At 46.3% G+C, this 22,589-nt stretch overlaps 2 protein-coding genes across 3 annotated transcripts in view; both read left to right on the top strand.

Moving 5' to 3' along the window:
* The first annotated feature begins 1,975 nt into the window (after window positions 1–1,975).
* Window positions 1,976–7,395, top strand: si:ch73-278m9.1 (coiled-coil domain-containing protein 107). The gene is made up of 6 exons (XM_068586601.1): window positions 1,976–2,286; window positions 3,147–3,361; window positions 3,454–3,523; window positions 3,655–3,745; window positions 4,132–4,235; window positions 5,019–7,395. The coding sequence occupies exons 1-6, from the start codon at window positions 2,145–2,147 to the stop codon at window positions 5,378–5,380; spliced, it is 984 nt and encodes a 327-aa protein (XP_068442702.1). The 5' UTR covers window positions 1,976–2,144; the 3' UTR covers window positions 5,381–7,395.
* A 6,611-nt stretch (window positions 7,396–14,006) lies between these two features.
* Window positions 14,007–22,589, top strand: part of kcnc2 (potassium voltage-gated channel, Shaw-related subfamily, member 2) — a 70,907-nt gene continuing 62,324 nt past the window's right edge. For both annotated transcript variants that reach the window (XM_068586438.1, XM_068586439.1), the window contains exon 1: window positions 14,007–15,056. In XM_068586438.1, coding sequence (XP_068442539.1) covers window positions 14,502–15,056 — 555 coding nt within the window. In that variant the 5' untranslated portion in view covers window positions 14,007–14,501. The remainder of the gene's footprint in view (window positions 15,057–22,589) is intronic.

Genomic DNA, 22,589 nt, shown 5'->3' on the forward strand with positions numbered 1-22,589 from the left:
GCCTGTGATGTTGCTATAAATGAAAGCACACTTTTCTGATTAATCAGTAAATTACAATAAAATGATACTACTAAAAGCCCCGGTGCATTAGGAGAACGTTTACTTTTCATACTTTACTCTGTGCTAATACTTTATTTTAGGTTTCTTAATAAAATTTCGGGTGCAGGGATTTGACTTGTAACGGCATATCTTTTCAAAGAAGCCATTTTTTACAATTAAAATACACACCTGGAACAATAAATGTATTTAATATGTGTGTAATATCGACGCCTCCTCACACCTGCTGCGGAGCGGCTGAAGAGAGAATATCAGGTGAAACTCACCAGAAGATGCGACTTTATCCCACGAGAACTTCAGCAGAGACGCTCCGACCTAAAGCCGCCAAGTGCAGTTATTAAAGAGTTATGAGCTGGCATGGGTGGAGTACATACATACTATTTAGGGCTGGGCAAGGTTTAAAAAAATTAACTGATTAATCGCATGATTTTTCTGCGATTAATCGCATTATGCGCCAAATTCAAGAATTAATTAAAAACTAGTGTATTGCACGTTTGTATTTTAAAGTAATGTTATTAAAACAATATAACAGCAGTCTGGAGCAACAGCACGTTAACATACATACATATATGTTTATTATATAAACTATTGTAGTTTATTGGTGTTGTAATATGTAGGTCCGTTTAATGCGGAGTCAAACATCCGGTATATAGATCTTACCTGAAGACGTAAGAAGATGCTGTTTCGTGTCTCTGAGCTGCAGAGTGAAGTGTTCAACAGCAGGTGCGCACGCACGCACACTACCAACGAGACAAAAGACAAGGAAACATCAAAACAAACGACGTGCTTAATAAAACAAATGACATGCTAAAATAAAACAAATGACATGCTTGAATCTAATTGTACAGCATCTTGTTTTCCAGCGGACATGAGGACATGAGTGATACGGTGTCGGATCTTATTTGATCACTGATACATGAAGAAGATATGGAGACATGAAGACATGATGGAGTCATATAGTAGTTATTATAGTCTGTACGTATAGTAGTTATAGTATGTACGTATAGTAGTTTTATAGTTATGTATCTAGAGTTTTTCTCTCTGTCACATCTGCCATTCAAATGAGGATTAAAAGGATGGATGTGTTCAATATAGCTTTATGTGTCTCTCAATTATGTTTGCATGATTCTCGACAAGAGTATGTTTTGTATGTGTTGTCACCGGTCATGAGGTTAATGAGGTTTAACCAAGGCAATGCAAGTTTATTTGCACTAGTGAGGTGCAGCAGAGTCTGGTTCAATTAAAGGCAACTTCAAACAGAAAAGTCTTTTTTTGACAGGAAGCCAGTGCAAAGACCTCAGAACAGGAGTGTAATTGTCTTGATGTGCCTGTTCAGGTTGAGGTCTGAATCCATAATTACACCTAGATTTCTGGCTTGGTTTGAGGTTTTTAACATCAGTGATTGAAGCTGAGGACTCACTTTCAATCGTTCATCCTTGGGACCAAAAACAATAACTTCTGTTTTATCTTTATTTAATTGAAGACAATTCTGGCACATCCAGATGTTGATTTCTTCAATGCATTTAGCAAACCCTTGTATGGGATTATAGTCCCCTGGTGATATAGTTATGTAGATGTGTGTGTCATCTGCATAATTATGATAACACAAGATCTCATTTGGTCTATGTTCTAGTTTCAGTTAAGGTCACTTAAAACTGGCCACATCAGTCCCCCTCTCGAAACAGAAATGCAGGGTATGTACCTGTACACACCCTAAAGTGTGAGGATAGCAAATCCTATAATCCAATTGAGTCACCACTGTTTATTTTGTTTTTGGATGCAAGTGTTTAAAGTGGTCAATAGCTCGGTTAATAAACAGATTTTAAAGTTTCACAATATCATATATACACTTGGACGCATTTATTTTGAAAAGGCCTCTCCCGGAAATCCTGGCTCTGTTATTGCAGAGTCTGGGAGCGCAGCTGTTTCTGGCAGAGCAGCCTCCACTTCGGGCTCAGGTGTCACTTTGTTGCGCTGTGTGCGCGCGCTGTCCCCTCCGTCCCTTTGTAGTTGGCGGCCCTCGCGCTGCTCCTGTTCGGCGAGTGTCTCGCGCCGGTTTCTCTTCTCTTTGCTGCGCTCACGACAGTATGGTTTTGTCAACATCACAACAAGTCGCCCTGGCGTTCACGGGCGTGCTTTTCACTTTCGTCGTGCTGCCCAGGATGTTCGGCGTCGGCGGCGGGACGGGGGCGAAGGAAACGAGATTTGACCCCCGCTACACCAAAAAAGGTAGGAAAGCTCACTTTTGTCGCAGAGGGGAGAGGACACACGGCAGTACGGGTCCCTGTGCATGACATTTTTGTGTGCCTCGAGCGCATTACCCTCCCCGCTTTGCACCAGCTGTCGCGTGGACTAACAAGTTCAGAACACGACAGAAGACTCGTATGCACAGTTTGCAGCCCGGGCTTATGTGCCGCACATCGACGTGTGTTTGTGCGCGTATGTTCAGCGCCATTAAAGAGCATCCATTAAAGGCGCAGCGCACCGTAAAACACCGCGCAAGTGATGCAGGGTAGCAGCAGAGTCGGTGTCTTCAAAGGTTCCCGTCTGTCTCTTTCATGCAACTCAGCACAATTACTTCAAGAAGTAGAGCTGGTGTATCTTTTCTTTAAAACAGAGAGAGCCATCTCGAATATTCTTATCTTGCATGGCATTTACCTTTCTGCCAGGTGTGGGTCTGTCGCAAGGTGTCACACTTTCAGGGATTCATCGTGTGATTGGCAGGTCGCTACCACAGTGTTGTATGGTCTGGGAGTTGTGTTTTTGTCTTCGAACTACGACGTCACACACTTTTACAGTGTTGTTTGTGACATTTTGGTTGCCTAAAAATATATTCTTGATTTTTTTGGTTGTACTGAGCTCCAACTTCTCATGTCACTTCCGGTGGCAAAAAAACAACATGGCAAAAGGCAGAACTGGAGGCCGAGTATTCCACCAACCAGTGGGTGACATCCCAGTGACTACGTCCACCTCCTTCACGCAGTCTATACGACCCAAAACAGCTCCATAGCGCTACTACAGGTCAAAGACATCACGGGGAACATTATCATATCTTCTATTGCTAATAACAGTCCTTGTTGTGTTTGTAGCGGCGGGCCCGGGCGCGGTGAGGGGTCAGCCCGTCCACCCGAACGAGCCCGGCTCGTCTCAGACCGCCGAGAACATGCAGCAGATGAAGAAGCTGATGGAGCAAGAGATGAAGAGTGACAAGTACAAGACCAACAGCAACAAGGGCTACGTGTTCACGCTGATGCCGCTCTACGCCATCGGAGTCGGGGTGTTTGCAGCCTACAAGTTTTTAAAGGTAAAGTAAAGGCGTGTACGTTGAGATAATTTTCAACTTTTTGAAGAGGGACAAAATGCACATCGCATTGTTCTCTTTTTTCGGACTCTCAGATCAAGTCTGCAGACGACCAGGCACAGAAAGACAAATTTACCAAGGGAGCCAAAAAGTCTGTGGAAGCAGGTGTGCATGGCATGAGCTGTGGTTTCTGTTTGACTAGAACTGAAACCATCCGTACGCAAATATACATTTGGTTATCGTGAGCAATTCACATATTGGATTTCTACTGTTCCCTGTGTGTGTTTTGCGTGCAGAGAACCAGTTGAACGAGCTGGAACAAAGGCTGGCGCAGACGGAGAGGATGCTCAATTCCATCCTCACGCAGCTGGACCCGCTCACTAACTGGTGAGTGGGGATCGTGTTGGTTTTCCTGTGCTGTGGTGTCCGCCACGCCTTGTGTAAACGAGTCCCAATTCAACTGTCCCTCTCTTCTTTTAGCTGCCCCCCAGTGTAAAGCACTGCACTGGTTGAGTCACAAAGCTCGAGGTGTCCAGCAAAAGTCAACACAATGAGGGGGAAAAAATAAATATCCATATATTCATCCATCCCAGGGATCAAAACCCCAGACCCTCTCCACAGTCCCCCCCCCCCTTCCCCATGAATAGCATAATAGTTATTCCAGATGCTTTTCTCCTCCGCTTAAATAGCAGCGTTTGCCTCATGCTCAGATGAGCTCCTTTGAGATGAATGTGTTTTCACCCTTTTTTTTCTCCTCCTCTCTCTCTTATCAGTGTGAAGTCGGTGGCCCAGGAGCAAAAGAACGAGATCATGTCTCAACTCCAGACCATCCGGTTCCTGATGAAGAAGAGGGGAATGGACTGTCCTCCCCTGAACGGTGGGCTGACCGGCTGCCCTGTTGCCTGTTTTCTCAGGAACTACTTTTCACACTGTTACCTGTTGGCTCAGAAATCACACACCTCCAATGTTAGCATGTGTACACGCAGTGTGCTAACTGAGGGTGTGTTTTTTCCCCCAACGAAGACCTGAACGGCGAACTTCAGGCTAGATAAAAAAGATCTAGAAGATAAAGCCCTGCTGCATGCTGCGGCCGCGCCGGGTTAGTGACAAACCACGCATTTGAAATTAAAGTCGAGAAGCCACATTGAGACGCAACATATATATATATAACAATGAAAGTGTTTTGCATGTGATTTGAATTGCTGGCAGTCTAATTTGGAAAAAGTTCAGAACACAACCTCACAGCGGTGTCTGATGACTGACTGCATGTGTAAAGCAGATACAATGAAAACATCAGACACAATATGTTTTTGATAAGCAGAATTTGAACTGGGCTGTAAGCCTCGTCAACAGCTTCATCTCGGCAGGACCTTTTGAAATCATCAGCTGTCTCCATAGCAGTTAAGCATGAAATATCATTTGGTTTGGGAGGATCTAATCAGCAAGCTTTGGTCTCAGAGTTTCAGTTAGAAGAAGGGCAGGGTTAAGTACACAAGTCTGTACTTGGCATTGATAAAGAGCCTCTGTCTTTTGTAGAGTAAAACCCTGACCATGGAGAGGAACCACACTTCTCAACCGAACCGTCCTTTTAATTTGTTTGTGTCCGGCTCCTCTTTAAAGCTGCGCTGTGTCTTCACTGTTGCGTCGCTTGTGTTTTCAGAGGCAACCTGCGAGCGCAACCTGGACGACCTCATCGAGTCGCTCGGAGCCGGCGACGCCTCGGCCGCGGAAGCTTCTGTGGCGGACGAGCAGACCTCTCCGGGGACAGCGGAGGCTGAGAGAGTCTACCGGAAGCACTCTGAAGCAGAAGATGAAGCCGCAGCAGAAGGAGAAGAGATGAAGGAGCTCGTGCCACAGGGGTCAGACGAGGAAGAGGAGGAAGATGGGAATGTGGAGGGGGATGAAGGGTTGGAGGGCTCTGAGCTCATGCCTTCGCTAGAGAACTCGTATGAGACGAACATTGAGGAGGTTGGAGCGGAGCAGCTGGCGTCCGGCCTCAGGCGACGCAACAGGCCTGACTGAAGTCACTCTGCACTGTACAGACATGTGACAGAGTACTATTGATATTTATTACCTGAAAGGCTTTCATTCCAAAAAGACGTCTGCATAGTCACCCCAACAAATCATATACACATAAAGATTTCCTTATAACCTCACAAGGGAAGATCGCCAACAGCAAACACATGCGGTTCTCTTATCCTGTCCCCGAGGAACCAGCACAGACTTTGTGTGTGTGGAACACACGGCGCCAACATCTCCCCTCGACGGCCACGAGTGATGGGTTTGTTGGAGCACTGAGGCTTTAACGGCAGCCGCGTTGATAGCGTTCACTCGGATGCGCTGGCTGTGCACTCAAGCCGCATCTCCACTGCCTGGTACCGCACTACAACACCGCAGGCCGCTGATTGGTTTGAGAGAATCGCCGCGGGACATCCTGCACAAACCCGCCATGCTACGGTGAATGGCATCCCTCCTCCTCACACTTCATGAGCTCTTGTTCCCCGTATAGATGCATCTGTATTTGTCATGTTTCCCATCACATTGATTTAAATTGTTCCTTTTTTTAATGTTGTCACTCATCCTCATGATAATAACTTGATTTGTAGCAGTGAGAGATGACGGATGCATATTACCCTCACAGAAAGACGTGCACGCGGTCTGACGCAACTCTTTCTCACCACACTTTGTGCGTTTATAAATAGCAGTTTGTAGTGGATTTCTTTTAGGACATCATCCCCCGGCTGTCAGGATTGGCCAAACCCAGCAACGCACATTGTACAGGTTTTAGTCTTTGTGCTGACATGAACATGGAGCCTGGATCTCCTTTGCTTTCCTGTCGTCGGTCATCGTTTCCAACACGATCGGTACAAAACGTCTGCAACCAGCATGATCGACGCCACAGGACGTGTGCATGGAAGTCTCCACAGACTCGGCTTCTTCGTTGTGCTTGTTGCATCCAAACTGCAGCATCCTGTGCCGCTGCCTCCTCTAGCGGGGATGTTGAAATAATGTTATTAATCCGTACTGATACATAATTAGTTTTTAATCGTAGAGGGTCATCGCTGTATGTGATGACCGACTTAACCTGCAGAATATTCTAATGTACATTGTAGAAGTTTGGCTCGCGGCATGCCGTCTATACATCGAGACATAACTGCATGCTCTGTTTGTTTTTTGAAAATCATTTTTTATTGTCTGCATTTTGAGACTGCATGCGGTTTGTATTTATTTATTCAAGAGGTCAAAGGTCATTTTATCAACCAGAGAGACTTTAACTCTAACATTTTCTACGGTTATATTACTTTTTAAAATCATTTGTTTTGGGATGTTTGTTGGACGCTAATGTTGCAGAAAGCAATCGGTTATCACTTTGCCTTATATTGAAGTTGTTTCTTAATTGTGAGAGGCCACTGTGAAGGGGGCGGAGGCTTTTTCGTTTTGTTTGTTTTTCGGTTGTATCAGGGTGCTTCTCTAAATATTCAAGTGCAATGAAAACATTTAGTTCCTGATTTTAAAAAAGAAAATGAAAAGAAACCTTGTTGTCAATGTGCGGAGGTCATTTTATAGCCAGTAATGAATTATGGCCCATGTCAGTATGTCTGGCTTTAGCATCACATGTCCCGGTCTGTTACAGAAGAGGACGTACATAGTAGTAGCCCAAATGTTGATGGAATAAATGTTTAGTCATGTTTTCCTAAATAAGATGCTCCATGAAGTATCACTGTTATTGTTTCATAATATAAGAGCCAAGTATGAATTTGTATTGTGAAGCCCACAGGTCATTGCCTTATCAGGGATGCTGTGTTTGACCTCAGGATGTTGTGGTTGGTTTCATATCCTCACCGGTTTCCTGATTTCTCAAATCTTGCCACATCTTAGGATCCACGAATATTTGCCTTAATTTATTTTGTAAAATGTTTTGTACCACTCTCTCTCCCCTTTTATGCATCCTCTAGTTACATTTCTCTGTTGAATGTTGTGTGTTTCATGTGGGGCTTGATTAAGGGAACTCGGAAGAAAATAAAATGACAAATAAAGGTACTGTTGTTGGTGTTTTCAATTAATAAGACCACTGTTCAGGTTGGCGTTGGTGCTGCGTTGAGATAACCCTGAGATCACAACATGGATAAGACTTCCTGTATATATATTTTCTTAAATGTATTTCTTCATACGTGGTTGTGATGTAGCGCTCACTTATACAATTATAATCATCGTAAAGGATATGAAATGTGGCTTGAAGATCTCCAGCATGTGTAACGAATCTGGTGACCGACACAGACAACCGCCGCAGCTGTTGAGTGAACACAACATACAAGTAGGGAAACCAGAAGGTTTGGAAACCTGTAGGTGTGTAACGCTGCTCACAAGATGTAGACTTGGCAATGTTAATTATAATTATAGTGTATGTAGCATTCCTGGCAAGAAGAAGAAGACAGTTGCTTATTTATACACCAAGCAGATACTTAGCAGCATTAGCATTCATTTGGAGGTCTGTCCCTGGACACCTGATAAATGTAAGTCCATAAGAGTATATTATTTTAGCTATATTAGCTCCCCAAAAACTTCTGAGGTTTAGCTAGCTCACGCAAGTCTCCAATATTCACAAGCTAAGCTAGCTGCTAACCTCTCTTTTCTGTCTGTTGGACAGCTAGGTAGCCTGTTGCGACCAAACACGACACTATATAAGCTATATGTTTGTGTATGTGTATGTATCTATATTATAATTGACAGCTGAATCCTATTTAACACGGTCACGTACGCAAAACAGACCAAAAGCTCAGGTGTAGCAACATTAATGGTGGCTGAATCTATTCGACCAAGAGGACTGGTGTTGAGCGCTTGCTTACAGGGACAATCGTATCGTCACGTTACCAGAACTGAGCCATTGTTCTCAATCCCGCACGTGGCGTTCCCGCTCTTACGGGTCAATGTTTCTCACGTTATTGCAGAAGGACGTGTAGTGAAAGTCTTCACGGGCTCCACCGAGGCAATGTGCCCCCAGGTGTATGTTCTCTCAGAACATTGTTAAATATTCTTAAGAGTTACTGTCATTATTTTCCATCTGGATACTGACACCTCTTGTTTGCATCTGCAGGTTCCCGGTCGGCTCCAGCGTTTGATCCTGCACACGTTTCAGTCTGAAGGTGTTGCCGCCCCCTCTGTGTCCTGCAGGTGGCGCCACAGGTACACAGTTGAGGCCCAGGCAATGAGGTAAGAGAGGTCCAACAATGTGCACTGGCTGGCTAACGCACATTATTCATAAGACACGACTTATACACACTCACTTTTCATTCATTATGTTGAAATACAAAAATAGATTTATTTAGGACGAGAAAAACATAAAATGGCGCGCAATCAACAGTGAATTTCCCCTCCCAATTAATTCCACAAAATGTAAATATTTTCTAGCTTCTCTAAAGTAACACCCCCCCCCCCCCCCCCATCACTCCTCATAACTTATAATTAGACATACATAGTTTATTAATTCATTTCCCTCATGCAGCCGTGGAAACGATCTGGGATTTATCGCAAATTAGCTCGGCTCTCTCAATTAGAAAAGCAACATTTAATCAGTTCAATTGTCTTCCACTGGGACGTCTACCTAATTCCATCCAAGGGCTTGTGGTTAGCAGGGTAATGTGTTTTTTTAATTCCTACACCGTGGTTGGGACTGGGGCTAAATGTGTTTGCAGCAGAGCCAGCAGAGCTACAAAAACACCCCAATTCTCTCCACCACTCCCTACGGGGCAAAAGTGGACTTCTAATAACACCACAAAAAAAAAAAAAACATTCTCAAGGGTTGTTAAGGTGTTTTTATGTGTAATGACAGACATGTTTAACGGGAGCTCAGTAGAGCTCTATATGCTTATTCAAGCTATTACGAGCTCTTTGATGAGTCTGATGACTCGGCTGTAATTGTTAACTGCAGTAATTGCTCATGCGATGGACTCAAACCCAAAGTTATCCCCCAAACACTGATGGGTAAGTCGCCTCGATCACATCAAATCAGATTTAAATGTTAGAGAATGAAGCAGGGTGAATTGGAGAAGAGTCGTCCAACTGGTTTGATCTGTTTTCGTAGAAAAATTTCTCCCTTTTTTTGTCCATATACACAAATGAAAAATGTGTCAGACTATATGCATGCAACCGCGCTGGTTCTTTGAGGAACTCTGATCTCAGTGTTGTCCCACTCGTAGCGCGTCACGCTTTCTTTCAATCTCGAGTATGAACACGATAACTCAATGCGTCAATGATTTCACATCACATTTTACATTTTATATGTGCAGCGTCTATATATAGTGCTATTCTACTGTTTGTACTTTGAAGTTGTTTCAACCCCAAAAACATTTTAAAAAATCTGCTGATATATGAAATGTCTGTTTTTCCAATATAAGTCTATGGGGGGAATTGTTTTGGGGTCAATGTCCAACTCTGTCAAATTTCACCTTGTGATCAAACCTTGGAGTTACAAATCTGGGGTCAAAGCTTAAAGCCGGGCGCTCTTCTGGTGTGCGTGAGTCTAAAGAAAAGAGTCCATTGCAGGGCATTGTGGTAAATGTAGGGTTGAGCGTTGTGCCTCATACCAACGACTACAAGTCAGGATGTCTGGACCTCTGCTGCCTTGACCTTTCTTTGATTTGACCCATCTCTTGTGAGTCTTCCTCGTGTGCCCTTTTCCAACAAATGTGTAGTTATGTGACATGGATCATAACTGGAAGTGAGACGTCCATCTTTCTGTACTCATTTGTAGGATGGCTGTCAGTCTTCCCTAGAAGGTATTTCAAACAGCACAGAGGGCCTTCGCATGGCGTCACATCGCCTTCTTGCCGTTACAGAAATAAGATCTCAGCATGTGAGCGTTTCCAATTTCGTTGTCATTATTTGAAGCGGCATTTCAAATATATGTTAAGTTTCAGACAGTGAGCTGTCCTTTTGCTCCCTGGATGTCTTCCATGTCAGCAGGATTGTGTTGTCAGAGCTCTGGGAGGGAGGCGGAGGTATTGTGCTTCATCAGATATAAACCCAGCAGACAGTCTGTGCAGAAAGTTCAGCCTGAAAGGGCAGGAAGCGCTCCCTGCCTCTCTCTGACACGGCCACTGCGCTGAAGAACTGTCAAAGGAAAAGCATTTCAAGAGTGTTAATCATCGTCTCATTAATTAGGATACAATCATTAACTGGTAGATCTTGGCCAAAAGGCATTTTGTCCAATTTTTTCTTAGTTCCAGCTTCTCGTCCTTACTGTGAACGAGATCAGATATTTATGTTGAGCATTTTGTGGCTGTACAATAGAACAAGACACTGCAACATGCTTTTTTCCCTCATAAAACCCTGAACTTGTGAAACATTGGACACAATCCCATCATGCCCCATTCTTGCATTTGTGATTGATGCACGTGTGAACCTGAATTTGAACCAGCCAAGGCCGCCCATCCCGCCTGCAGCCCCTCTGGGGCGATCCTGTGGCTCTACTTGGGAAAAAAGGAACTGGCCAAAGACCACGGCTTTCCTTTTTTTTCACTCTCCAGTTCCCGACAAAGATCAACAATATGGCGGCTCTATTTTTAGTGAAGAGACCACAGGGAGGGGAATGAAGGCTATTCGCTTCTGGTGTTGGTCAGCATAAGGATGGATGCTTATAGGCAGGGCCGCCTTGACCCTCTATAGTCCCCAAGGCTTCACCACCTGTTAGCAGAACATTCAAATACTCCCAATTTGAAAGTTTCCTCATCCTGTGTTTGACCCAGATGGACCGGTGAGCCGTGATGCTTCCTGTGAGCTCGACCCTGTTCGGAAACAAAAGTATGGTATAGTTGAAAGTATAAATGATGTCAGGGACTCGTCGGCTCAGGTGCATCGCTGACCGTACTCCTCTACGCCTTAGTGGACCACAGTCTAGACTCTAAGCCAAATAACTGCAGTCACTCAGTATACTGAACATAATGTTGATTGATTGGACAATGTAAGTATAGAGTCTGCAACTATGACTACATCTAATGGGTCAACAACACACACACTGCAGCAACTCCCAGCACTGTATATTGAATAAGATAATAATATCCTTTATTATTCCCACAGCGGGTACATTTGCAGTATTACAGCAGCAAAGTGGACCGAGCAGCAGGAGCCGTCCGGATAAATCAAACAGTACAGGTATAATAAATACATCAACCAAAACACAACAACAACACAAATAAGATACCACTTAACTAAAGGGTTGTGTTCACATTATTGCACACAGAGGAAATATGACATGTTGATATTTCACAGTGGTATTCATTGATGTTGATTTTGTACATTCATTAATTAATGAGTCATTTGCCAGTTTTTATAGATACTGGTGGTGTACCCATTCTATTCTTTATTATTTTATTATATATATATATATATATATATATATATATATATATATATATATATATATATATATATATATATATATATATATAAACCTGAGTGAGCTCTCTGCAGCTCTCTGTCTCAGTGCTGAACTGCAGGAGCGTCACACGCTCACCACAAGAGAAGCAGGTATTGGCAGCTCCACATGTTGAAACAATCTCTCAGACGAGGCTCCGTATAACCTGCGAGCCTGTCGGCTAATTGCTTTTCTGACCAATTACTTTCTTCCGACAGGCATTTTTGACCGAATCCCTCGTCTTGTTAAGGCCCAATTAATCCAGTTTAAAGAGCCATTATAACTCGGACCAAACTATGTCAGCAGTGTCCATCTCAAGTCCGGCCAAATGTTGTTTTTTCTTCTTCACTGAAATTCATCTTCAAACCCAGAAATAAAAGATTCCCCGGCAGATTGGATCGAGACGAGTAATTGAGGTCGTGGTTTTACAAAGCGGCCTTACATCGTGGGAATAATGATGCATGTAATTACAGGCGAGCTGCCTGCTGCGTCTCCTCCTGGATTGAGCTTAGATTTTCTTTCGATGTCACTCTTTCCTCCTCGTTCACTGCAGAGAGCAGAGACTGAGTGGCGGGCCGGTGCCAGAGGAGAGTGCCCAGATCGAGTTGTTTTTTGTTGCATTTCTCTCTCTCTCTATCACATTTGTGAACTGACATTAAGTCTTATATCTGTGTTGGGAGGAAAGAGAGAGCGGTAACGTAAGCATGTGACCCTGCAAACAGACTGATTGAGAACCTCGGTGTCTAACTTCATCAGTTAACAACTAAAATGTCAGGATAAAAACTAAATCTGGATTTAATGTCAAATGTCAACTTTTCTGCGGGCCCAAACCAACTCAATGAAGCTGCTACATAATGATGTCATAACTCTACTACAACCTCCGTAAGCTATTACTGCAACAAAGGCACTGCCTGCCTCTATTCGCAGTAGTGCTGCCGTGGCCTCCCCTACGATGATTCCTATAAGTATTGTATTAATGGGGCATTGCGTTGGTTCAGAGCGCTGACATCTCACCGGCAGCAGCTGCTTCATCCTCCATCACCATCAGTGACTCACTCCCTGAGCGCTGGCTGCCAGCTGACTCGTATCACGAGAGCAGATGCGTGCAGGTGCACAGCGTGACCTTTTGTAACCTGACACGTTTCGCTCGCGCGCCGCTGGAGCCTCCGTGACAACGCGCCGTTTGACGGCAGGCGCAGCGGCTCCGTCCACGTCTCCTCCACGTCTCCTCCACGTCGCCTCCACGTCTCCTCCACGTCTCCTCCACGTCTCCTCCTCTTGTAAAGCAGGTTCTGGTTTGAGGCACGGAGAGACGCATAAAAGTAAAATGAGGGGAGTGAACATACCTGTGCCGATCGACCTGTTAGACCGGAGTGGATCTGCCACGAGACGCGAGCTGCAGAAGACAACGGAGCGTCTTTGTCTCGCGTGAGATGTAGAAAATAAGTTGACTTTTATTTGTGAATTCCTGTGACATCCTACTCGATTTTTGCTCAACTTCTGAAATGATTGACTTGTATTACATGTGTTCCATCATGTGCTGCCACAGCATTTGTTCCTGTTTGTGTTGTTGTTGAGAGACGCTTCATTCATTTATCATCAAAACAATTGCCGGGATCCTTTTCTGTCTGCTGCCGGATCAATACACCGACTCAGATACTTCACCTCTACTGGCGACGGATGAAGTCAGAGGAGCACAGGTCACGTGTACCATGATGCTGCAGGCATGAGGGGGATCTGTGCACACATGTAGAGGATGTTAACGCTGAAACACGAGGCAGGGCTGTTCCCCTGTGTGTGTGTGTGTGTGTGTGTGTGTGTGTGTGTTGGACATCCATGAGCCTCGATGAGAATAAATGCAGAGGTAATAGATTACCATGAAGTAATCACAACCCACTGCAACAGTCTGAGCATGAAAACAAAGGAAGGCAATGATGTCATAAAACGACCTGTTGAAGGATGAGGCTTGAATTAAAAAAGCAAAACAAAAATAGTTCCTCTGTGAACCCAGTTTGTTATTTTTTTTAACAAAGAAGTGTTCAGTTTAAAAAGAACAATGTGACTTCAGCAGCCAAAGTTAGTTTGCTGATCGGCTTCGCGCGAGGAGAGCCTTCCTCTCCTCGCGGTGCTGATGCTGCGTCTGCTCTGTGACAAGGAGATGAGCTCTGATTCGTTTCCCCCGAAGCCAACTTCTCCTCCCCTCGCGGCAGAGAGACACCCGAAACAGCTGAGAGCCCGACAGCACGTGTAACGGGGAGCCTGTTCCTCTGGCGTCGCGTTACTCTGCTCGCTGAGTAACGCGCTCGACGCGCCGGAGAGCGGCTGTGCGTCTTGGAGAGGGGCAGGGACGCGCAACGCGGCGCAGCGGCGCAGTCTGGTCGGAGCCATCGGTTGAGACCCCTCAACACTCCCGACTCCCCGGCTGTGTGTGTGTGTGTGTGTGTTTGTGTGAGGGGCTCCAACGTCAACGACCCCCGCCTCTACCTGAAACCCTTCCCTCCTCCGCAGACGATGGACGTCCTGCTCGGCCCCCCAAAATAGCCACACAAAAAAAAGCGTCGGAGGAGGAGTGAGATCGCTGGGATGCTGCGCACCGCGGCCAAGATCCCGGAGCCTCTCTGAAACAGGACTGTGGGTGTGCGCGCGCGCGCGCGTCGGGCTCGCCGTCGCCTCCGGACTGCACTCGCCAACTTCCCCCGCTTTCCATCAAGTCATGTCTGATACAGAGCGATGGGCAAGTTTGACGACAACGAGAGGATAATCCTCAACGTCGGGGGCACCAGGCACGAAACCTACAAAAGCACCCTGAAGACTCTGCCGGGGACGCGCCTGGCCCTGCTCGCCTCCGACTCGGACATCGACTCCGTGCTGGATCAACTGCAACAAGTGCCCGGCTTCATCGAGTACAACGCGCGGACCAACGAGTACTTCTTCGACCGCCACCCGGGCGTCTTCGCCTACGTGCTCAACTACTACCGCACCGGGAAGCTCCACTGCCCGGCGGATGTGTGCGGACCTCTGTTCGAGGAGGAGCTCTCCTTCTGGGGCATCGATGAGACGGACGTGGAGCCCTGCTGCTGGATGACTTACCGGCAGCACCGGGACGCGGAGGAGGCGCTGGACGTGTTCGAGCTCAACGTGGACAACGGGGAGGATGACGACGAGGTGGCCAAGAGGCTCGGCATCGAGGACGTGGCGGCCGACGGCAGCGCCGGCCTGTGGAGGAAGTGGCAGCCGGTGATCTGGAATCTATTCGAGGACCCGTACTCCTCCAGAGCGGCGCGGGTAAGAGCGCAGCGGCGTCTGGGGCTCCGCGCGCGCACCTGACCCACTTTACACCTGTTCATTCACGCAGTGGCGCGCTCCCGTCGTCAGTTTAACCGCAAGTCTCACAAAGATGGGAAAGAAACTTATTTCTAATTTGGTATAAAGTGTCAGAAACTTATTTTCCTTCAAAAAAAGAAGGAAAAAAAAGATGTTCTTGCAATATGAGGTCATCTCTTCCCAGCCATTCATGCTGTATGACTGATGCTGATACAAAGCATGTCTCCTGAAGTAATCTGCCTTCTTTAGACTGCTTTCTAGATCGCACTTGGTTTACAGCCTGATTGGGAACACGTGCAATTATCACTTATTTAAAAAAAATAAAAATATTCCGGCTTGTGATAAGCAAACAAGGTGTTGACGCGTCGGGACGGACATTGATAGCTGCGGTGTATTTGAGGTGTGGAGGCTTGTGCCCAATGGAGTTCAGAGCCACATTTCTTGCACTGTGATGCTGTTTGTTTTAGTCGTGCATCTTATATCCGTGTTACTCTGCTGTGGTTTTGTTTATGGGGCTCCAGCTCTGCTGCAGTCACTTTAACCGTCACAGGCCGTGTTAGATTTCCTCCTGTGGATCTCGTTCAGAGATGTTGATGTCTGATCAACACAGAGACGAGTGTGGCACCAAACAGAGAGCAGCATCACTCGGGGAATGACAGAGATGTTAGCTATAAAGCACATGTGGCAACTTCTGACACACCTTTTTGATCGTTATTTGTTTTTTTTTAACCCTCCGGCACAATGATCTAGTCTATTTTGAGGTTTGATCTGGATGGAGTGCCAACTAATATTTAACAATCCCACTCGACAAAACTTATTACACACCAGTTTGAAAACAACCTCACAAGTAGACGAGTTATTCTCTGATATTCTAAATCAAGTCATCAGTGTTGAATGGCCTTAACGTCAGCGTATCAAAGATCATCTGCAACAGTTGTCCCTAAAGACCGAGCACCTTTTCATCCGAGACCCCCCACAAGAAGTGATGGACAGCGGCTCCGCTAAGCTCGCCTCAGGCTGCTGCTGAATCCTGGGTGATGGATGGCGAAATCAATCCCTGATGTGTTTCAGGCTGCGGTGTCATGTTGTGTGAATGGAAATGAATGCAAAACAGCCACGCGCGTCCCCACGCCGTCACAGGCAGCATGCCATTGTGACGCTAACGCTCTCCTGCTGAAGCTGAAATGAACGGGAGCCTGAATGTAGCAGCAGACGGCTGTGAAGACACAGTGGCGTCACGTCCACCTGACGCCCAGCAGACCTCCTGCTGCATTCATCTGGAGGGATGGCGGCGCGTGCTGTTCTTAGCTTCGGGGGCGAGTGGTCGTCCTGAAACCACCAGGTAGAGCCGGTTCGATTCCCGGTCTCCCCGTAGTTGGCATGTGGAAGTGTCCTTGAGCAAGACACTGAACCCCCAGCTGCTCCCCGAGCGCCTCACGGCACGCTGCTCCTCAATCAGTATGGATGAGTTGCAGAGGATCATTTCCCCAGGGGGATTAATAAAGGATCATTTCCTCTGCTAGCATTGCTCTCATTTGACGATTAAACTAATAACGACGTCCCGACTGACAGTTCCCCCTCAGGCCCCGCCCCCCCCAAACACTGTGGGCTATGTACTGTTAGCATTGTTAGCTTTAGAGGCAAAGGGAACGCTCCCAATCTCAGATCTTGCACCGTTTAAATAGTTGAAGTTTGACTGCTTTCCAAAAATAATAAAACACTTAGAGAAAGAAATCACTCTAATGTTGTACATGTGCTCTCAAAGTTCTTGCTGTGACATCACAGATTGGGGTGTGGCCAGAGGTGAAGATGTCAGCCCCTAGAGGGCAGCGCTGCAGCAGCGCTCTGCTGTACGCTGAACACAAGTAGTTTTACCCCTTTGAGGGTCAATTATATAACAACAGGGATTAGAATTGTATTTTCATCTCCATTTTTGGGGGCTGATATTGTGCAGAAATATTCTCTACATATTCAATTTGAGTTCATGGCAAAAAGCAAAGCATGTCTACTTTGCCATGCTTCAAATATTTCTAATAATGAGTCATTCCTGAAGCCTCCGGAACAGCATTTAAAGGAATAGTTCTACGTTTTGAGCAAGACATTTACGGTATTCACTTGCTTGCTCGATGAAAAGTTGCTCCAAGAGGGCAACCCACCGGCCACCAAGCAACCGGCATCACAATCAAAACATGGGCAACGTGTCTGCTCGGGTCAACGGTCAGCTGACTGATCGTAGTGCATTTACTTTCATATGAGAAGTTCACGTTTGAGGCAGGGAGAGACGATGCCTCACCCGTCATTCACTATGTTTTTGTAGGTTGGTGGGGGAAAGGAAAAGTATACGTACGCCTTTCATACATTGATACAAGTGAATTGACCCTCCAACTGTGCTGATAAAAGTCAGATTTTGTGTTTGTCCAGCAGTAGAGATAAGGAACCCACAAACACAGATGTGCCGTTATCCTGCAGCATCCCCAGGAATCAGTGATGAGTTTGGCCTGTTGATTCAATCAAAGTGTAATTGTTTCCTCCGTCGTCCGATCCCATAGTCTGTCTGCCATCGAGAGAGAGGGGGGGGGGGGACTTGGACTGAGGAGTGTGTGCTGTGGGCCCGGCTGGTACTGACCTCGCCCCGCATCGCTCGTCTTCCTCTGGAAACCCATCAGCAGACGCTCAGGGAGGATGAGGGATTTGTCTTCACGTGGTGAAAGGAAAACTGAAGCATGATGTGTGCTTTATGACTAGGAGCCTTCAGAGTGTCATATTTCAATTACACCGAGTTATCATCCACAAAGCCAGATCTGAGGTTACGTTAACATTACATGAGGTTTGCTTTGCAGCCACAGCTCGACAAGGGAAACTGGAGAAGTCCGCGGTCCCTCTCGCTCTTCCATCAAACTCCACTGGTCATTCCTCGTCCAGCGTTTCTTCCGCCCTGCAGATGGACGAGCAATCGCGGATGTAAATATTGAGTTAGTTTCAGCGACGCCTCACTGGCCTGAGGGAGCGGTTGGAGCAGAGCGCTCATGTTTACGACGCGCATACATCTGTCGCCCGCCCGGCTCGCTCACAAGAGAAATGAAGTCACGCCACAGTTCCCCGCCGCCGCTGACACCACGCGGACGACGGCACCTGCTTTCTGGAAAAGCCTGCAGAGCTCCGACGCCTGCGCGCGCGGCCGATGGCGGTGCACCGGCCTTCACGCCAGGCCTCAGAGGATGCACCCGTGTGGCAGCGAGTGGCAGCGAGTGGCAGCGAGCGTGCGATCAGGCTTTCCTGAAGAGTTAATTATCCCAACATGGGAAGGAAAGGCGTGATGTCAGCCTCGCGCCACAGGAAGAGCTCAGTGCTCTGAAACACTTGACCTTTGACCCCGCAGACGAGACCGTATTAACTGTAATGGCGCTCTTTAACAGCAGACAATCGATCGCCATTAGCAGAAAGGCTCTGAGTCCCTATAGACCGCAGCATCAGCTTGAAATGAGGTCGGCCAGCTCTGTTCAGCTCTCTTAGGGGACGTCCACGATATGCAGGAATATAAATACAAAACCACCGCTGTCTGTCAACGTCTCACTTGATCACGATAATTACAATAAGTTTGAACTAACAATTCATTAACAGCATAATAACTGACATCTGACCACTTCTCTGTGTTTCTCCACGTGAGCTGAAAACCCCCCAAAAGTGCGACCACGCCCCCTTTTTCACGAGCTCCTTCTCCAGTGTTCATGTGCCAGCAGTCAGCTCTTTTTTTCCTTCTCCTCTTCTTCTTCTTCTTCTTCTTCTTCTTCTTCTTCTCCTTCTTCTTCTTCTTCTTCTTCTTCTTCTTCCAGCGCGCTCCCCACGCTGTTTCTATTGTTGTAGCCTTCCTGTTCTCTCTCCCTCTCGGTGCTGCCTCTTTAATCTGCATGCAGTGTGTGTTTAACAGCGGCTGTCGGTGTGTGTGTGTGTGTGTGTGTGTGTGTGTGTGTGTGTGTGTGTGTGTTCACTCGTCTGCGTGAGATAGAAAGAGCTTCTGGTTGATTTTCCTGTTTCCATGATTGTGTTTTTTGTCTTTTTTTCCTCCAATGAAAAGAGTGAGACGACAGGCCCAGTTTATACGGCTGTGTGTGTGTGTGTAGATGTGTGTGTTCTCCAATGTGTTAATCTGTTTGTTTGTTCCTCTCACATCTCTGTAGTTGGCCATTTCTGGATTGGGATGGTAACAAAAAAACATACAAAACAACAGCACCTCCATCATATTCCATGTCTGCGCGCTGAAGCAGAGGTTTAACCGATGCCTGACTTTGTAGCCCCTCCCCCCCCACACCCCCCCCCCTCACACACACCTCTCCATCACTCACCCACGCATCCCCCCATCCTCCCATGAACCCATCTGAGACTGCAGCTTGCTTTCTTCCACTTAGGAGGTTAAAAACCCAAACCGTCTGGGTGCTGCCTGCCGCACGCCTGAAGACACCGCAGCCAGGCTGCACGCTCAGCCTGCCTGTTGTCATGGCAACATCATCGCTCATCACCACGGCCTGCTTTCATTCAGATCCGTCCGGTCTGTGAAACTGATTGATTTCAGAAACCTGCCCGACCATGAACCGGCATTGCTCAGTAACCCCTCGCGTGCCAGCGAAGAAGTACGAGTGGGAGTCGGAGCGTCGCTCACACACCCGCCCCGCGTGCGCATGCCCCTTTAAATGCCTTTTTTATTATTATTTCACTGCTGTCAGAGGTGATACGTGGTGATGCGCCTCAGCGCCTTTTACTTTTTGTTCTCGTCCAACGAGCTCCAGGTGCACGAGGCCCGGCCGCTCAGCAGGAAGCCCAGTGGCATCACAGTCAGCTGGAGGAGGCCGGGCGGCGAGGTCGCCCGCTGCAAGCAGACGGCGCGGCCTCGCTGAGTAAATGCAGGCTGACGCGTAAACAGCGGCGGACCTGACGGCGGCGATGAGAGAAGGGCAAATGGCTGCCCGAGCGTGGGCGCCGACGGCACGCCGCTGGGCATGTTTGTGGCTGCTGCCAGCCACGTTAATCTGCCCGCCAATCATCCGCCTGTGCTGCGAGTACCAGGAAGACTTTCACATGAACACTTTTGCTTGTTCGAGGTGTGACGTGAGGAGTCTGCCTCTTTTTTCTCAACATCGGGTGGTGTATTGGTTGCTAAGCGTCCCTCACTGCGGCGTTCGTGCACTGCACTTTGCATCGATCGGCCGTCAGTAACTTGCTCCTCGCCGGCAGTGCTCTTTGGTCTCTTTGGGTAGTTTCTCCAGCACATTGACCTGAGACATCGCCCGCACATTTACGGGGAAGGGGAAGTTTTGAGTTTTCCATGTGGGTGCTGGAAGTTTCTTTAGCTACAAAATCCAAAATGTGGTCCGATTGGAGAACGCCTGTGAGGAGCTTGAGTGGTACAAAGAAAAGCAGCAACCACCGTGGCTGAAACACCTGTCAATCAAGCACACGATGGCTAATGACACTCTTTGTTTAATCCTTGTATCCCCTTAACCCGCTGACAATTGTCGAACCAATTTTGTCTCTAGACCTCCTTCCCCCTGTGTTTGAGTTGTCGTATGAACCCCAAACTGATTCCAATACTTATTGTATGTATTTGTTCAGCAGAGTCTTGGGAAAAAAATGTAGATGTGCAAAAAAATCACTTTTAAAAGATATTCTGATAATAACTATGAACATCCAGCATGATGTGAGCCAGATTCCACAAAAATGCCTCCTAAAGCGATCAATAAAACACCTTTTTGGAAAGATTATGACTTAAAGAATCGGACTCTATAACAATAAAAATAACAATAAAACAAAGTCTTGTCCTGTTACGAAGGAGTTTCATTAAAACAAACTGTGTCTTTCAGTTCAAAAATGATTACAGTATCAAAAGATTGTCTGAATGGGGCATGCTGGGACTTAAAATTGGCGCGGGAGGATTTTCGCGCACGGTTTCGAGAAGGTTAAAACAACAATGATAAACCACATGAGCATCACATCGGACACACATCAACCAGTAGCAATGTGGGTAATGTTGGCTAATACGCATAGAAATATGTCTCACAAATGTTCCCTCAAAGACTTCATGACTCTTCTTGGCTCATGAGACGATCACACTTCATCTGAGGAACGCGGGGAACGTCTGAAGTGGCTGCTGGTGCTGACAGAATAGTAAAGGAACTTGGTGAAGGGAAATTAAAGTTTATTACAACACAAGTCTTGTCTTGGTAAAAAGAACACAAATGATCTGATGATCAGATGTAAACGTCAAACCTATGAGGCTTAACTAATGTCGATGAGTCAAATGTTACCATTTCCACAGACCAGCTTCCTGGTATTATATATATATATATATATATATATATATATATATATATATATATATATATATATATATATATATATATATATAAATATATATATAAAAAATTATATATATATATATATATATATATATATATATATATATATATATATATATATATGAATTGTAAAACCACACACATTCAAACATATTGGAGCCGTATTTAACTGTGAAGTAAAGAGCATCAGCAGCAGCTGTTTGTTGAGGTGCAGGAGTCACACTCACCTCTCTGATTAGTTGAAAATGAAATATAACGTTCAAGCCGAACGATGAATAATTCACGAACAACCTTAATGACGGCGGTCGTCCGCCAAAAGGTCAGCTCAAGTTGGGACACAACGTCACGTGTCCTCGTGCGCAAATTACGTAATGCTTCTTAAAAAAAAACAATGAATATTCAAACTCCTTCGTTGTGTGTGCTCTTGATATTGCGTTCATTATTAACGACATTTTCTCTGTGCTCACTTTCGGTTTCCCCTCAAGAGTTTGCTCGTCTGATCCTCGCCCCTTCGGGAACGCAGAAAACTGTGAAAATATGACCCAGGTAGTAATAAATCATGAATCCACTGACGGGAACACTCGGCTGCTCGCTCGAGCCGCCGTGCAGCCATCTTTAGTGAACAGGACAATGTAGTGTCATCACGACTGCACTTTATTCTATTGTGCTCACTGACATGACGATGTCGTGACGTCCGCCGCCAGCAGACGTGATGGTGCAGAGTGTGTTTTTGTGTACAAAAGGGAACGCGACAGGCCTGTTGGATAGTTAATGAAGGAGACTCGCTCAGTATGCATGACTGGACCCTTTGCCTCACAGTTGTTCACTGTATACGGCATCCCATCAGGCCTTGCTCTCTCTCTGTCTGTCTTTCGGTCTCACACGCACACACACACACACACACACACACACACACACTCCACGAAATGAAGAACATGCTCGCGCGGTCACTTGCAGAGGAAGGTATAAATTATTACGCAGTAGATTAAAGTGCCAGATTGGGCATATATGATGACTGTGGTACTCGGAGGCCTCAAACTGCGTCTCCATGACGCATCCTTTCCCTTTGTGTGACCTTTTTGGAGTCGTTGTAACACTTCCAGAGTAACAATTCATAGGAGCAATTTGAACTGTCTTTTAAAAA

Source organism: Clinocottus analis, unplaced genomic scaffold (genome assembly GCF_023055335.1).
Source record: "Clinocottus analis isolate CAN_PGR_092001 unplaced genomic scaffold, fCliAna1.0.p SCAF_20, whole genome shotgun sequence".
NCBI classification, from domain to species: Eukaryota; Metazoa; Chordata; class Actinopteri; order Perciformes; family Cottidae; genus Clinocottus; species Clinocottus analis.

What these genes read in the sequence shown, in the direction of transcription:
- si:ch73-278m9.1 (XM_068586601.1), top strand. Translation starts at nt 2,145, where the DNA reads ATGGTTTTGTCAACATCACAACAAGTCGCCCTGGCGTTCACGGGCGTG. An exon ending in CAAAAAGTCTGTGGAAGCAG is followed by an intron (nt 3,524 to 3,654) that starts GTGTGCATGGCA and finishes TTTTGCGTGCAG; the next exon opens with AGAACCAGTTGAACGAGCTG. An exon ending in GGACTGTCCTCCCCTGAACG is followed by an intron (nt 4,236 to 5,018) that starts GTGGGCTGACCG and finishes TTGTGTTTTCAG; the next exon opens with AGGCAACCTGCGAGCGCAAC.